This window comes from Panulirus ornatus, chromosome 64 (genome assembly GCF_036320965.1).
Source record: "Panulirus ornatus isolate Po-2019 chromosome 64, ASM3632096v1, whole genome shotgun sequence".
In the NCBI taxonomy this organism is placed as follows: Eukaryota; Metazoa; Arthropoda; class Malacostraca; order Decapoda; family Palinuridae; genus Panulirus; species Panulirus ornatus.
In genome coordinates, this window is record NC_092287.1 from 20,694,895 (window position 1) to 20,713,474 (window position 18,580).

Here is an 18,580-nt window from a genome sequence, read left to right on the forward strand (position 1 = left end):
GCCTCCTTACCCACCTTAAAAGCTCTACTTCATCTCGTATGGTTCCATTCGCTACCAGGTCCACCCTCCTCTCGCATCTAAAAACACTTCATTTTCTTTAAGTTCTCTCCATGCTAACTCGCACCCCAAGCTAACCCGTCCTTTTACTGCGAGACCCAGTAACCTTGCTTTTATTCCCATTTGCTCTCAACCCTCTCCTTTCATACACTCTCTCAAACTCAAAAACCCGCTTTTGCAGTTTTTGATTCGAATGTGCCACCAGCACCGTCTCATCAGCAAACCGAAACTGATCGCATCCCAGTTTCGTCACACTCCACCGTTACTGTTTATATAGCCATCTGTAATCTTCCACTGTACTGTCACAAGATCGTGAACCCTTTGCCGTCTGGTTGTGTAGAGTGTTCGATCTTCTGTCTCCTTTTGTTATTACTTCTGTATCCTCCTCCTTCTTCTTCTTCCTCAATACTCGTCATTGCCTCCGTACCATCCGCTTGAAGCATGATCATCAAGTTTGTGTGGCGGATTCAAAAACTATAAAAAGAGTTATCCTAATTGCGTTTAATTAATCCCATTTGTAAGCTGAAAAAACGCTTGGATAACTGAAGCGATAAAAGAAGGAAAAAAAAAGAGAGTATTGGAAAATGCTAAGAAGTGTGGAAAAGAAAATAAATATTTGATGTTTTATGGCCATTCCTTAAAGAAGATGGTCCATGGAAAAGTCAAAGGTTCATGTTTGATGAAGCTGAATGAATTGGCTTCTTATGATGGGGTGAAAACTTGGCTTCCCTTCAACACCTGGTGATGGCTACATCAGTTATAACACAACCACGTACACTAACATTACTGCAGTTATAACACCACCACGTACACTAACATTACCACAGTTATAACACTGACACCTCAACATCACACCCTGTGATTTCCAATCACCACCCTGTACACCACATGTCCACACCACCACAGCCACCATCCACACCCTACCACCACAGCTTACAACACCCAGTCAACACCACCACACCATCACAACCTGATACAACCAGTCACGAACCTACAACACTAGAGTCACAACCACCTCACCCTCCTCAACCTCCACATTACTAGCCTGTTAGCACCCAGCTGACAACGTGTGGAAATCATAATCACCATCGCTGAAGGACCATCTCAACCACACCACCATAACCTGCCTGCATACCCAGCCATTACCACAGTCACTACCACACCACCATACCACAGTCTGTGCACCAAGCCACAGTCATCTCCACACCACCATACCACAGTCTGTGCACCAAGCCACAGTCACCTCCACACCACCATACCACAGTCTGTGCACCAAGCCACAGTCACTACCACACCACCATACCACAGTCTGTGCACCAAGTCTCTATAACCCGGAAAAAACACACAGACTGCAAAAACCCCACCGACCATCACCGTCCAATCAGTATCGAAGATGAACTATACCGTGGTAAACGTGTGGGATGATTGGCTGATTAATTCGACCGTAAACTTTCATACGTTCCCCAACATGGAAGACATTGGATTCCATTCCAATCTCCTTTTTTTTTTCTTTACACTAATCATATAATAGATCGTTTCTTTTTTACTCGAGTTTCTTTATATACATCAGTGATATGATAATTATCTTCGTCACAGCATTTCTTATCATCTTCTACGGATTTATTAATGTTTATCAAAAGCATTATTTACTTTTGTTGATAGTCTGTAAATGCTGGAGTTATTGTAGTTACGAATACAGAGGCCAGTTGGAGCGAGGAGGTCATCTAGACCCCCTAACTAGCTGGAGATGAGGTCATCATTGGTAGTGAGTGGAGGGCAAGAAGCGAGGGATGTGAAAACTATGGACGAAGATTGGTTCTGGTGGAGGTTATTCTGAAGGGAAAGACGTGAGGGAAAGCTTAGAAGAGATTGAGAAAGGGTTATGCAAGGCTTAAACAAAATGTTACGTTCCTTCATAAATTCTTAATATTTTGCTTGATTTAGAATGCTGTCGAGCACACACACACACACACACACACACACACACACACACACACACACACACACGGGCCTCTGTGGTATAGTAGTTGACGTTTCTGACCATTCCTAGCCATAGACCCATCAGGGTGTTGGGTCTGTACGTGGGTTCGAATCCTAGGGGCCGGCAGTCAGCCCACAGTCAATTCTAGCTATTCATCCTGGGAGGTATCGTCAGTTTGCTCATCCTGGGAGGTGAGTCAGCTGTTGTTTGTCGATGACACCGTGCTAATGGCCATTCAGACATTAGCAGAAGCTGCTGTTGTGTGAGTTAGGAAGACAGTATGAAAGGAGAAAGTGGGAAGTAACGTTGAATAAAGAACAAGGTTATTATGTCTAGCAATGGAAAGAGATAGTTTCGTTGGTTTGTGAGTCTGAATGGACCTAACCTGGAGGATCTGGAGCGAGTTAGATGCATGAGAGTGGACATGGCAGCATGTGAAACAGTGGAAACTGGATTCAGGTGAGACAGTGTGTGTGTGTGTGTGTGTGTGTGAGGGGAAGAGAAGTTCGTGGGCGCAATGAGGAGCGTGTGGAAAAAAACATGTTCCTGACATCACACATGATTCTATACTGGTTTTGGTTATGAAATTTAGACTTTCTCTATACGTACACGTAATTTTGTTGTTTGATGTTGTTACAGAAAGTGTGCCAGTCAAATATTCAGTCATTTGTCACATTATTTGATATCTGGTTAAAAATCTTTTCACTGGAATATACATACTTCATTTCTGATATCTGTTTTACCCTGTGTCGTCATGTTATAGAAATTCAATTGGAATATAGAAATCTTATCATTAATTCTGTCAGCTATATCACACTAGTATCACACAGTTCTTTACGTGTACGAATCATGTTAATGAAGCTTCAGTCTTGCGAAACCATTTTTCAAACATCGAGACAAGAGAAATAGTTTCTTCAGCTGCACAGCTTCGAAAAGTTGGGGTTTAGAGCACTTAGGGTCTTGACTGAACCCTAGCATGAAAAAGTTTCCTTCATATTAAGGTTTGAACTACAGTTCCCCCAAAAAAGTAACTCTATCAAGTTTTTTTTTTTTTAGTTTGCTTAAAATGCATTTTTTTTTTTCTTTTCATAAGTTCACGATAGATCGTGATAGGGGAGAAAGAATACTTCCCACGTATTCCCTGCGTGTCGTAGAAGGCGACTAAAAGGGGAGGGAGCGGTGGGCTGGAAGTCCTCCTCTCGTTTTTTTTTTTATAATTTTCCAAAGAAGGAACAGAGAAGTGGGCCAGGTGAGGATATTCCCCCAAAGGCCCAGTCTTCTGTTCTTAACGCTACCTCGCTAACGCGGGAAATGGCAAATAGTATGAAAGAACAAAAAAAAGAAGTTTACGATAGATATTTTCATCATTCAACAGATCATACATCTCGTTACCTATGATCATCTACACCAGGGGGATCTGCGTGGACTCCCATGAACTTTCTCAGTTCAATATCTCTTCACTTAATCAAGAACAATGTACGTTCACCTGGGTCATTAATTAGTACAATCATTTTCGAAACAGACAAACGTAGAATCCAGCTATAAAACAATATTTATCTTGGGTTGTATTGGACTTCAGATAACTATGTATTATACCGTCGTAATCCGTCTGTCTATTTCGGAAGCAAGTGTTATGTATATTGATCCAAGATTTCTTCAAGAGAGGTATATGAAATGTTGTACATTTTGGGGGGAGACAACGTAAATGTATCTGTAACCCAAAAGAAGCCGCTGGGAAGTTCCAGGTGAACCGCCATGTCTTATTTGTGGTATGTGTTTGTGTGTGTTGCAGGTGGTGGCCGAGGATCGAGACACAGTGGACCAGGAGGGTCTGGTGTATAGTGTGGGAGGCGAGGGTGTGGACGCTCACTCCCCCAGCGACGCCTACTTCACCATCATCCCTCACACCGGAGACCTCCTCCTGCTCAGGGTCAGTCTTCACCTTACTGATGACCTTACTACTGACCTCCTCCTGCTCAGGGTCAGTCTTCACCTTACTGATGACCTTACTACTGACCTCCTCCTGCTCAGGGTCAGTCTTCACCTTACTGATGACCTTACTACTGACCTTACTGACCTCCTTCTGCTCAGGGTCAGTCTTCACCTTACTGATGACCTTACTACTGACCTTACTGACCTCCTCCTGCTCAGGGTCAGTCTTCACCTTACTGATGACCTTACTGACCTCCTCCTGCTCAGGGTCAGTCTTCACCTTACTGCTGACCTTACTACTGACCTTACTGACCTCCTCCTGCTCAGGGTCAATCTTCACCTTACTGCTCTCTGGCTACTGATGACCTTACTGCTGACCTTACTGACCTCCTCCTGCTCAGGGTCAATCTTCACCTTACTGCTCTCTGGCTACTGATGACCTTACTGATGACCTTACTGACCTCCACCTCTTCCTCAGGGTCAGTCTACATGTTGCTACTGTCTTGCTTTTGCTGACCCTACTGGTGACCTGACCTTACCCTACTGCTGTTGTTACTGACCTGACTCTACAACTGCTGCTGCTGACCTGACCTTACCATTGCTACTGACCTGACCTTACCCTACTACTGCTGCTGCTGACCTGACCCTACTACTGCTGCTGCTGACCTGACCTCACCCTACTGCTGCTGACCTAACTTGACCCTTGCTGTGGTGATCATATTGCTAGTGCTAACCTGTCATTTTACTCATCCTCTTAATTGTCTTTCTTTTTTAACACTCTTTTGACATTTACTCATGGTTCTATTACTAACAAATTTAACATTAACTGCATGTGGACCGTCATGCTGTGAATACGTATTATTGTACCTTGTCCATGTTTATTATCATTCGTGTCAATGCTGAAAAGATTAATGTTTCACAGACTTTAGCCTATTCCCAAGAGATGAGGATAGGTTTAAGCCATAGTTTGGTCGGAATATTATTGGTGGCAAGTCCCTTTGATCTGTCGGTTTAAGGCTCATATGCAGAGTCACTGATTTTCCATGACATTTTGACCTATGACAGGGGCGGAACTCTCCGGGAATACAGTGAGACTACCGTTAGATATCATGGTGTGATCTTTAACTTGTCCCCACACGCTCTGGTTCAGTCCATTTGAGAGCACGTCGCTCCCAGCATACCGCATCGCTCCAATTCACCTCATCCCGTGCACGCCTTTCACCATCTTGCATGCTCAGGCCCCCCATTACTCAAAATCCTATTCAGTGTTTCTTTCCATCCTCTATTTGGTCTACCCCTTTCCACTGTTCCCTCCACCTCTAATACATATGACCTCTTTGTCAAACTCTCGTCACTCACTTTCAGCATATGTCCAAACCATTTCAACACACTCTTTTCAACTCTGTATACACTCTTCTTTTTATTACCGCACTTCTTACCTACCATTTCATTACCTACCCGATCAAACCACCTCACACAAAATAGTCCTCAAACATTTCATTTTCAGGACATACACCCTTCTCCGCACATGCCCCACATCTGTATAGCTTCGCTGGGACTACTGTGCCTACAAACATACCTATTTTCGCTCTCCCACATAAAACTATCTCTTTCTTAAAACTCCCACAACCTTCGCCCCCTTCCCCACCCTGTGATTCACTTCCGCTTCCATGGTTTCTTTCGCAGTCATATATATATATATATATATATATATATATATATATATATATATATATATATATTGGAAAGGATCACAGTTTTGCGCGTGATCAAGATATTCCTATGAGTCCACGGGGAAAATGAAGTACGATAAGTTCCCAAGTGCACTTTCGTGTAATAATCACATCACCAGGGGAGAGACAAGAGAGAAATATAAGTCATTTGATATACATCGAAGAGACGAAGCTTCGTCTCTTCGATGTATATCAACTGACTGTCATATTTCTCTCTTGTGCCTCCCCTGATGATGTGAATATTACACGAAAGTGCACTTGGGAACTTATAGTACTTCATTTTCCCCGTGGACTCAGGAATATATATATATATATATATATATATATATATATATATATATATATATATATATATATATATATATATATATATATATATATATATATATATATATATATATATATATCGCGTTCAGGAAACTCTTGGGCATATGTTACTGCACTGGTATTCCTGGTGCCTTACTATATTACAGCTGAGCATGATATACCGAGGTACGTGTTTTGTAGGATGATGAATGACACTGGGGCCCCGCCAGCCATGACCCCGACCTTCACCAGCCGCTGTCTTGACGTCAAAGACACTTCAAAATTTTTGTTGTGGTAGAGAGATGACCTCAAGTGTGTGTGTGGTGACTGCGATATATAGTGTAGTTGACGTATGAGTGTGATCTGTATTGACCCCTGAGTGTGGACTTGGTAAGAAGTGATGACTGTGATATATGGTAATGGTGGAGTATTGTGTGGTAGATGATGGATTTAGATTATATATTAGGAGGGTGATGACTTTGGAAGATATGGTGGAGTGTTGTGTGGTAGGTGATGATGACCTTATTGTCTCCTGGGATGGTGTATAATGAGTGATGACCTTATTATGCTTGCCAGAGTTGTCTTTCGCGTAGATGATGACCTTGTATGTTGGTGAGCTGTTGTGTGGTGGCTAACGACCTCGTTTCATGTGCAATGATGTGCTATGACCAATTATCTGGCCAGTATGCGATGTCGCGAGTGCGCGCGATGTGGTAGACAACGACATTATTTGGTGTTGCAGATGACCTCCCCACGAAATGTGATGGTTATGACCTTCGTAGTGGAGTGTGGTTTGTGGTTAGATGGGTGTGGTTGGCTTCTGAACACCTTTACTCACTTCACCCTAGACTATATGTAAAGTCGTGACTATACGTTATGGGTGGAGACTGTGAACGTAAAGTCATTAGTGTAGTGTAGAGGGAGTGGTGAGTTAAGGAAGCTGGCCATATATGACAAAAACCTGAGGTACGTAGATGGATGGACAGTCCGGGATACAGTACAAGAAGGGAGTGTTCGTAAGGCACATCACTGTAGTCACAGTGGTGGATAATACCATCATCTGGTGGTCATCATCACATTGGTTTGACGTCGTCATAACCCCTCCTGGATATGATAGACAACCACAGTGTCACTCACACACCCTCCCACCACAGTGGCTATGTCTTCCACACCATCTCTCTGTGGAGTTTACAGTACCCCTGTAGTTGTAAAGGCTGTGTGTGTGTGCTTTCCCCCTTAGGCGTGAGGGGTTTAACACAGCCACATCCTGCCCTTCCCCCTTCCTTCTGCAGGAGGGGAGGGAGTCCTCGGCGTAGGCTAAGACAGTATCATCTGACGTAGGACAAATTGCTTCGTGAGGCGAGATGGCTTAAAGCCAGACTGGGATTGGGTGAGTGGGATGAAGTCTGGCATGGTGACTGATAACCCGGGTGCTTAATGAAGGCGAGTGAGGTGAGGTGATGATCCCAGTTGGTGATGATGTATGGTGAAGTATGTGACAGTGAGGGAGGGTGAGCTGTGTGTGGGTGAGGTATGATGCGATGAGTGATGACCTCTGTATATAGGGTGTAGGATGATGTGCTGACCAGGTGTGGTGCTGTGTGGTGGTGTTGGGGATGATAAGGTGTGGTTGAGTGTGGTGGTGTTGGGATGTTATGGTGTGGTTCAGTGTGGTGTTAGGGTCGACTACAAAGTAGGGTAAGGTAACGTATATAGTGTGTGTGTGCGTGTGTGTGTGTGTGTAAGCTGAGGTGGTGGTACAGGGGGGTAATGAAAAAATGTTGTGTGGTTGCTAACGCCTTCTTTCTGCACGGCTGGATGGCGTCGTGTGTGTGTCGAGGTGGGGGAAGGAAGGGCAATGTGTAACGCACTTACCTTCATTAAGGCCCCAGTGTGCCTGGAGCGCCAGTGAATGGCGATGGAACCCTCCAAGTGGGATTTGAAACTACTGCAGAGTCGCTCGTCTGTCTGCCTGTAAGTTAGTATAGCCCCACAAAGCCGTGAATGAGTAAATACAAAAACCTGTATAAAACCTTTATCCCACTTTTTAGTTATTCATTAAGCGAGACATCCTCCCGGCTAAAAAAGAAAATGTCAGAATGCAATTGTGTGGGGTCTGTGAATGGCAGAACTCATATAGAGCAAACTGTTCTGGAGGGAATTCGGGTTGTACTACTGAGATTATGACAGTTAGGCTAGAGAGTGAGGGGGAGTTAGCAGCGCGGAGGGGGCCTGACGGGTTCTGGTGACAGTAGATGGTTGAAAGTTGAGACACCAAGCCCACAATTCGTGTTAGCAGAAACCACCATAGTTACATCATGGCATATCAGCGACATCTGTTTTTTAAGTGATGTTTCTATACTTAGGTGCATTCATTAAACGACGATCCTTACTGAATTAGCCTTTAGTAAATATGTTCATTAAGGGAGATTCAAAACGAAACTAAAAGAACCGATAGGACGTTTCTAAAAAACAGTTTTACTCTCCTCGAGTCGAGGAGGAGGAAGTTCTTAGCCAGTTGTCATATAAGACACAGTTTCGAACACTTTGCTGAAGTCGTCTTCATACACGTAGACTTCTTTAGCGCAGCAACGACGGTTTTGACACGCTTCTACCACATCTTGGCTTGGAATAACGAAGGTTGACGGGGCCTCCAGCCCAGACACAACCTTGCCACTCCAGACCATCAGCTACAGTAGCGACATGTGCTGTTGAGCACCCTTCCTTCTCCTGTCCCATTCCCCCATCTCCTACCTCACCCGAAAAGCCCTCAACGCGTCCCTCTGACGCAAGCTAGACGATATTAGAATACGACAGACGACGACAAAGACCCCCTTCCTATAATTCCAATGGAAGACACAGAATGCAAAGAACGTAGAAGCATCTCTCTCTCGCCCATGATGACAAATGCACAGAGTCGTATCTTAAGTTTGGAGTCAGTATGGTCACAGCCAAGAGAGACTGATTGCCCCCCCTTCGGTCAGGTACCATCCGTTGTCGACTGTGACTTAAAGAGTTATCGGCCTAGACTAAAAAAAAAAAACAGAGGACGACTGTGCCGTAGTGACCCAACCGTCCTGGGATATATCAGCGGAGCGTCCTCCATCCCCCCTTTCCCCCTTCCTCTTTCCCCTTCCATCATCCCCCATTCCCTCCCTCCCCTATATTTTTTTCTTCTCCGAAGGCTCTGGATTTTTGAGAAACTTGTCCTTTTTTTTCCCTCCCCTCTCATCTTTCCCGATCCAGTTTTCATTCCTTGAACACAGTACCTCCAGTTTCTCGTCATATTCTCATCAAACCTCTGCCATCGCTCGTCACACTGGCATTATGATGTCTGGCACTAAGGCTCTGTGTTCTTTAAAGTCTCTTCTCATGTCTCATTATATCTACTTATGATGGTAAGTCATGTAGAGCTGGTGGTTTGAGCCGGAGGCCGACTTTAAAATAACACATATCGTCTCTCAGTGTCGCTGTGCATTTAGCCTGTCCCAGGGTAACATGGAGATGAGGGCTGGCAGGCAAACAGGTTATTTGGACATTTACCAACATTCATAAATCCTAGTTTACTAAGCCTGGGTGTCACGTTTGAATTAATGGCGTCATTTGCAGATGGAGGGATCCTTTTGATCAATGGCCTTCCTCCCACCCCAACGGGTGGTATGCGTGCCATTAATGGCACACGAGAGCCATTCAGTTGGTACATTGGGTCAGGCTTCGGTAAAAAAAGAAAACAAAGAAATACGAGTGAATGTCTCTGTTGAGGAATTGCTTCTCATTGTGATTTGCTTATGAGGAATTTCTTCTCATTGTGTTTTGCTTATGAGGAATTTCTTCATTGTGATTTGCTTATGAGGAATTTCTTCACTTTGTGTTTTGCTTATGAGGAATTTCTTCTCATTGTGTTTGGTTATGAGGAATTTCTTCTCATTCTGTTTTGCTTATCTTCATCAACGTGAAGTAGTGTCATGAACGTAAGATATATTCATGTTCAGTGGACTTGAAAACACAAAGGGGGCGCAGAGATTCTGTGTTGAAGTTGGCTCACAAAATTGGAGGAAATATAGACTAGGAATTCGCCACAAAAACAGGTTGGGAATCGCTGCCCTGGATAACAGAGCTCGGTTGGCCTCTAGTTGAAGAAATCTCATGGCTCAAAAAAGATGAAAGAAAAAATCATGGTAGTACATATGAGGAAAATTGGTATGAAATGTTCGTTTTAGAAGCCTTCGCTTTCTTTTGGAAGAGTGTCAAAAGAGGCCAATTACGTATTGGCATGTAGGTTGATAGATTGCTTGTGAGTTCTTATTTTTAGCCTCAAGGACGAACAGCCTATGATCGTACGATTATGTTCTGGTAAACAAAGAGCAAAATATCACTTTGAGATGTTATTGTTAGAGAAAAATATCACTTTGAGATGTTATTGTTAGAGAAAAATATCACTTTGAGATGTTATTGTTAGAGAAAAATATCACTTTGAGATGTTATTGTTAGAGAAAAATATCGCTTTGAGATGTTATTGTTAGAGAAAAATATCACTTTGAGATGTTATTGTTAGAGAAAATATCACTGAGATGTTATTGTTAGAGAAAAATATCACTTTGAGATGTTATTGTTAGAGAAAAATATCACTTTGAGATGTTTTTGTTAGAGAAAAATATCACTTTGAGATGTTATTGTTAGAGAAAATATCACTGAGATGTTATTGTTAGAGAAAAATATCACTTTGAGATGTTATTGTTAGAGAAAAATATCACTTTGAGATGTTTTTGTTAGAGAAAAATATCACTTTAAGATGTTATTGTTCGTAACTGTTGCCAGACACCTTTCAAAACTTGTGACTCTGTCTTACGAACGTGGCAAAGACAGAGAAACACCAACAGGCTCTTGGATTCTCCCGTAGAAGAGATAAGAAACATAGAGATTAACGTAGTAGGGTGTTCGAGACAGATGATTAAGATAGAATTCCTTCTAAAGTTGATACAGTACCACAAGAGTCGCAGATGACAGTCGTGGTTGTGTTTATCAAGTCTGTTTCGAAACGTATCATTGGTACAGTTGATTATCTTTGATGAGTAATGAAGTCTCAGACTGATCTAGCCTTCTTAAAATGCTACGTCGAATGAGATTGTCAAAGCCAATGGCAATTGTGAACACCTACCATCAAAATGCCTTATATAAACTTACCCTTTTTCTTAAGAGAGATACGTGTAGGTCGTTTTGATTATTGTATCGGTATTTAATTCTTGCTCTTGGGAATTAATGTACCAGCTCACCGAAGTTCTGCCCTTATTCTTTGTATCTCTGGTCAGGCACGGCGAAGAAAATTGAACGCAGCGTTGAAGGTGATGACGCCAAAGAGAACAGTAAGAAGTGAAGATGATTTTCTTCATTTGGATTCGAATGGCATGTTCATGAAGACTAGACTCTTTTTACGCCTGTTTTACCTCGCTCTGCTCGATGCGTACTGGGCTTTGGGTCAAGGGAGACTTTTCGCTTTATTTACGTTTCGTGAACTTATCTTTACGTCTTCACTGCCATGGAATAAAACTTTGCCCTAATTGGCTCTAAAGCTGATACGTGAGCCTTTTTTTTTTGATATACCAGTCTGTCTATGGCAGCTTGTAGCTGTGGACATTCGCTTTCTGTTGCAGGTTTGTATCCCAGCTTAGCTTGATCTGTGAAAGCTTGGTAAGTCATCACAACATACCCCCATTATTTGCCATGAGAACACGACCAGAGACCTCCTAAGACTGGTCTCTGTTCTTGTGCCCCATTTTCAAGGTGTGACCCATCTCAGATACCGGATTTTTGGGACACGCATATTCTATAATCATCGCGTTGCTCTTCATTTGATAGAGTGGGAGGACATGGTGAGTGAAAATGATATGGACGTAGCCTGGGAAATGGGTCGTAAAACATCCAAAATTACTGGAGGGGAAAAATATTTTGTGTCGGTGGGTAGCAAGCAGGCATATTCGAAAACTAAATGGGTATGTTGTGAGCAGTGAATTAATACTAGGCTCTTGTCCTAATATATGGTACACAAAACAGAGTAAATTATGTGATTTTCGTAGAAACAAAAAAATGCGGTAAAGTTTGCGTGAGTGAGAAGTATATGTTTATAATACCGACAAGAGAAAAAAAAAATACCGAAAGAATTTTGTGATTTTTAGCATTCATAATTGTGTTAGAATTAATGTCAGAAACAGGAGAATTATCACCCGTTCGATTAATCCATTAATCACAGAAAATGATAGTGACTTGAGTCAAGATATTGAAGGCGTGACGAAGATCTTGAACGCTATTTCTTGAATCAATATTCTTCACAGAAGACTTGGCTCATGCCCCACACACCAAGTCCCATTGCAGACAGAGCAAAACAATTTTGTAACACACACACACACATTGCAGACAGAGCAAAACAATTTTGCAACACACACACACACACACATTGAAGATCTAATGCCAGCGTCAACACGCAGTGGAAGGAAGCAATCGAGATAGCAGTTCCTGGTCAGTTTGATTGGAGAATATTGAAACAACCAAGGAATGAAGATGGATAATGAGAACACCCAATTGTTTGATTGCTCTTTCCCATAATTTACTTTAACATTTTCAGCTAGTAATTTACATTAACATTTTCAGCTAGTAATTTACATTAAACATTTTCAGCTAGTAATTTACATTGATATTTTCAGCTACTGATTAACATTAACATTTTCAGCTAGTAATTTACATTAATAGCTAGTAATTTACATTAACATTTCCAGCTAGTAATTTACATTAACATTTTCAGCTAGTGATTTACATTAACATTTTCAGCTAGAATTTTTTTCTTCTTTTTATTCTACATCTCAAACAATTTTTCCCACAGAAACTTTGACTTATATAACACAGAAATTGGACAGTTTTTTACTCCATGCATCACCGCTGATTAGCTGATCCATAATCTTATAGATTCGGATTGGAAAAGGAAAGGTTTGAGAGTTGATGTGACTAAGGTATTCGAAATTATGATGAGGCTTTAATTTAAACAAAGACTTGGACATCCTCCATTTCAGATGTTATTTGAAATTCGTCTTGGTTTCACTTCGTGGCCCAAAGGTTTCCATATTGGCAACTGGCATATTTCTTATGATATTCTGACATAAACAGAGTCTGTAGTATCCACAACCCACGACTTATCTCACTACAATATTATCAACAAGTCACCACCACCTACATATCCTTCGCGACCTGTGCTGTTAAGTGTAGCGTTGCCACAGCACTGCAACATTCGTACAAGAATATCTCTATTCTCAGTACCTCACCAAGATGCAGAAAAAATTATACCCCTCTTGTTTTGTTTTTTTTTTTAATTTTCCAAAAGAAGGAACAGAGAAGGGGGCCAGGTGAGGATATTCCCTCAGAGGCCCAGTCCTCTGTTCTTAACGCTACCTCGCTAACGTGGGAAATGGCGAATAGTTTGAAAGAAAGAAAGCTCATTATTATCTCCGGATTCAGTTGTTATCTCTGAAAATCTGTTCTACGTACCGAGGGTTACGTGCAATGATAGTTTATCAAGTTGGTGTTTATCTGTTTCACTCGTTCCCTGTGGATGTCAACACAAGTGGTCTTCCACGAAAAGATCCCCTTCTGCGAAAGACCCCCATAGCTGGCTAAGAGGAGCAGGTGAAGACCCTGATATATATATATGCTGATGTACCTGTCCACGAAAAGATCCCCCTCTGCGAAAGACCCCCCTAGCTGGCTAAGAGGAGCAGGTGAAGACCCTGATATATATATATGCTGCTGTACTTGTCCACGAAAAGATCCCCCTCTGCGAAAGACCCCCCATAGCTGGCTAAGAGGAGCAGGTGAAGACCCTGATATATATATATGCTGCTGTACTTGTCCACGAAAAGGTCCCCTTCTGCGAAAGACCCCCCTAGCTGGCTAAGAGGAGCAGGTGAAGACCCTGATATATATATATGCTGCTGTACTTGTCCACGAAAAGATCCCCCTCTGCGAAAGACCCACCATAGCTGGCTAAGAGGAGCAGGTGAAGACCCTGATATATATATGCTGATGTACTTGGATGCAATTGACACAGATCCCGGAAATATTGGACTGATCCTTCCAACTGCATATGTTTATTAAAGTCCAGACAATCTTAGCTCAAGCCTCCCTGTTGTGTTATATTTTTAGGTTTCAGGGAAAAAGAAAAAAATCTAAAATCCTTATGTTGAAAGTTATTTGAAATACCTTTGCCTGAAAGAGACTACGCATTGAGTGATATTTTTTTTTTTAGTAATGTACAAAAGTAATGGCTTATCCTGTGACCCTGTCCTGAGTAATGTTTAGAAACACCTCACTCAGTGAACATTTCAGCACTGAAGGAAAAAATTTTACCGTCACTTTGTATGATGCTGTAAAAATGTATTTCATTTTGAAATAGCTTCGCCAGTAAATGTGCACATTATCAACCTTAATTCATTTCTGTTTCAGCATGACATGAACTCTGAAATTAACGTTGATTTTCTTGTACAAGTTTACTGAAACCGTGACACATATGTAGGAGTTCTCTGGTCGTTTATATTTGTGAGTGAGAGACAGTATAGCGTCCTACTGGTCATAACTCTACCCTCCTAATACACACGTATTTACATACGAAAGATGGATGAATCGTCACTGTATGAAGAACAGGTGCCAGGGTATTAAGGTCGCTTAGTTTTCACTGAAGTCAGGGTTGAACGAAGGTACAGTATAAGAGAACCAGTGACGCGACACAAGAGATATGGTTCTGGATAGAGCGACGGGTGGGTGACATCCGAATATTCGAATCCTCGTAGTTGACATGTTTTTAGCAAGTGTCGCTCGCCAGATTTTGATGACGTGTGACAGATGTGCTGTACTACCTTAGAGTTAACATGTTGTTAGCAAGTGTCGCTCACCATATTTTGATGACGTGTGACAGATGTGCAGTACAGCACTACCTTAGAGTTGTCATGGTGTTAGCAGGTGTAGCTCGCTCGATTTCTGCGATGTTTGACAAGAGTTACTACGCCACCTTGAAAGATAAATCTGAAACACCTGTAGCCCACCAAGATATACAAAACATTGGGTCGTATATATCGTAGAACTCCTTTATCCTCTTGTTTGAGAACCTGATCCTCCTGTAGTCAGTTCCAGTTTACGCCTTACACTACATGATTGCTTATGAGTCTTTAATGATTGTTCCTGTATCATTCCAGCCACTGGACCGTGATCCCCCGCTGGGTCGTGGCACATGGAAGGTGAAGGCGAAGGTGAGGGACGGACAGCGGCTTTCGCCTCTCCCATCAATGGTCTTCAGACATCCCGGGGTTACGCAGGGTCAGCATGACCCCTCACCGAGCACAGGGGTCTCCACACCACCCGAGGTCACTCTGGGTCATCATGACCACTCCCAGGGCACAGGCGTCTCCAGGTCACTCAGGGGCGTTCAGCGACGGCACGTCCATTCTCAGGGCTCAGATGAGCCACGAGAACTCAACTCCCTTTCACAGAATCCGTCAAAGGTTCCGTTTCTCACGGCGAGAGAGAAACCCGCTGTTCCCATACGCGATCATTACTCCTCACTACCTGAGAAAGATCAACATTCTTTACTGCAAGACACCAGCAGACCAGATGATCAATACTCTCTCTCCCAGTACCCCGTTGAGTCACATGATGATAAGCTGCGACACAAAGACGAAGAAGAGGGACAGGCATTGAACCAAAGGCCTAGAGTAAGTGCACAGCTAAATGGAGGAGCACAGCAGGACGAGATGAATATTATTCCTGGAGACAAACAGATATACCACGTGTGTGAGAGAGACAGAGAACACGAGAGGTTTGGAAGACATGTTGGGGAAAATTTGACATCTACACTTTTAGGCAAGGAAGGGGAGTTCCTTCAGAAAAGAAGGAGAACGACGGAGAAGAAGAGGAAGTTACGAGACAAGAGTCACCGCCACGTGAAGGAGAGTACGTCTGGAGACGTGAAACATAAGGTACAAAAGGGAAGCCAAACTAGCGGTGTTGGAAAAGGACTAGAATTACCCAACGTATCTCGGTTGGGCTACGGATCTCAAGTCTGGAGTCGTGAAAGTCTTCGAAAGTTTATCCCAGCGAGCTGGAACAGAGGGGAGGAGTCCTTTGGCTTCTCGAGCGTCCGTGGTAACCAACATTCTGGGGAAACTATGAACATAGGAGTCAAACCAGGACGACAACGACTCCTGAGGCCGAAATATATATCGCGCAGGAACCATCAACAAATTGTTGGAACTCACCGAAGAATCTTGTTTGTTCGAGGTTCGTCGAAGTCAAAGACTCCACAGAGTTATCTCGAAGACAGAAGAACCCTTGTTAGAACGAAGATCCCTAGGATTTCAAGCCACGACCATTGTCACAAAGTTAACAAAACTTCGTCCTCTACGACAAACTCCCCCATAACTGGCACAAGGGAACGACCCTCCGGCCTTCATGAATCTCCAAGAGGTCGACGCAGTACAGGAGCGCAACTTTCAGAATCGGCTCAAGGGAAAAGACGCGAAAAACTTCAGGAGGACCAATTTTTGGCAGCAGACCTCGCTGGGCTAAGTCCAGCCAGCATAATCGCCACGAGAGGCGAAGATGGCTTGTCCAGTGGCCCTCGCAGCCTAAAACCAGAGGAGGGAAGAAGTGCGTCAAGGACCGCATCGGCAGCCATCAGGAAACGTGAAGTGAATCCGCAGCAACATCAAGAAATGCTGCCGTTGGACCACAAGACGCCGGGCGTGCTTTCAGAAGACCGCCGCTACGTGAGGAGGTTCACAGCGGACGGTGGAGGGTGTCAGGACCGTGGCGTATTCTCCATGAGTTCAGAGGAGAAACTCCAACACGAGCTGGCGTACATGATGGAGATGAGGCGCGAGCGGGTGCACTCGGCGGAGACCGTGGTGACAGTGGTGGTGAGGGACGTCAACGACAATGCTCCAGTCTTCCCCAACGTCACCATCTACGGCGAGGTGCAGGAGAACGGCCCTATCGGTGAGTGAAGCCAACAGACACGACTTTCCTTGTTCTTCCTCCTCTTTAGCGTCAGTAGACCTCATGGTCTCGTTTATGTATGGTTCATAGGAGGAGGAGCCAGCCTCCCAGGCAGTGGCATATCCTAGAGTAGTGTGAAAAGGAGACCAGCATGGTTATATAGTTTGGTGGAATATCTTACCATCTCCTGAACTGATTGTGACGTGATCTGTAGGACGTTACGCATTCTACAGCAGACGTCTCTCACTCATGTTTGGGCCATCAGACCGCCCAACAGGGCTTGACTTATACACCGATACTTCGGGACAATGACATGTACGAGTCTAAACAGTCCTTTCACTTACGAAGAATCACAAACATTCTTAGTGAATGAGAGTGCATGATTGTCATATTATTATTCCATCATTATCATTAGTAGTAGTCGTGGTAGTAGTAGTAGTAGAAGTAGAAGTAAAAGTAGTAGTAGCAGTAGATGTTGTTGTATCATTAATAAGAAACGCCGGTAATCTAGATCGAATGCTGCATGTCTCCCTCCATATACCTTCGTCTGTCCATCGACATATCACGACCGGAGACCAAAGAGAACTTCAAGTGTCTATATCTATAAACTCAGTGTGCTGTGTATTCATTTGTTTGTCCGTCGGCATATATATATATATATATATATATATATATATATATATATATATATATATATATATATATATATATATATATATATATATATAACACCAAAATACTACCTTCGCTTTGTTCAACATGATATCCAACTTGACCCATATGTGAACAAAGTCACAGAATTGAATATGATAGAGAACATTTTAACCTAGAAATGCGACATCTTTTCCTGTACCTGTAAGACGTAAAGACTTCACCATCGTCGCGTAATGAACATTATAGATGCGAATCCATTTATGATGTCAGACCTTACCGAGAGCGTTAGACTTAAATGTAGATTGAAAATGTTCCTGCTGGACGCGAGGACGGAGGAGGATGGTCAATAGCTATCGTCTCTTCCACGACCCCAAAGGTTTAATAAAGATAAGGGAAAACTTTTAGGTAGGCCAGCGAACGCGCTTCAGCCATGGAGGGAGAAAATATATATCTATCCAGTAAAGGAGGCCTGTGTTTCTTGACAAACTTTTTAAAAGTTTTTGCTTTGATAAAAGTTAGCGAGTCCGTCGACCGAATGAAGCCGATGTTTATGTCGTGTGTTTCGTTCGTGGTCTGATTTTCTGAGTGGTGTCTCACGAGTGTAAGAAGAGATTCCATTAGAATGGATCAGAAGTATAGCATGAGTGGGAGCTGGACTCATGGGTCTATATCATGAGTGGGAGCTGGACTCATGGGTCTAAGATAATGCGCGCCACAGTTTCTTCCAGGAGGATCTTATGGCTGACTTGTGTTGAGCGAGATATGCCAATCATCAGTGTGTCTTTCAGGGATTAGGTTCATGATCGTGTTGTTTGAGGTTTGCATCTCTCTCTCTCTCTCTCTCTCTCTCTCTCTCTCTCTCTCTCTCTCTCTCTCTCTCTCTCTC

General features: G+C 43.1%; 1 protein-coding gene across 12 annotated transcripts in view; it reads left to right on the plus strand.

The window, feature by feature from the left end:
* LOC139746178 (putative neural-cadherin 2) overlaps window positions 1-18,580 on the plus strand; it is a 760,037-nt gene that overhangs the window by 458,475 nt on the left and 282,982 nt on the right. For 11 of the 12 annotated variants that reach the window (XR_011712090.1, XR_011712087.1, XR_011712091.1 and 8 more), the window contains exon 8: window positions 3,831-3,968. Coding sequence is in view for 8 of the 12 variants with exons in the window: in XM_071657094.1 (XP_071513195.1) it covers window positions 3,831-3,968 (138 nt within the window). In the remaining 4 variants the exon portion in view is untranslated. Of the gene's footprint in view, window positions 1-3,830; window positions 3,969-15,242; window positions 17,041-18,580 lie in introns of all 12 variants that reach the window. The other variant, XR_011712089.1, reaches the window with a different exon arrangement.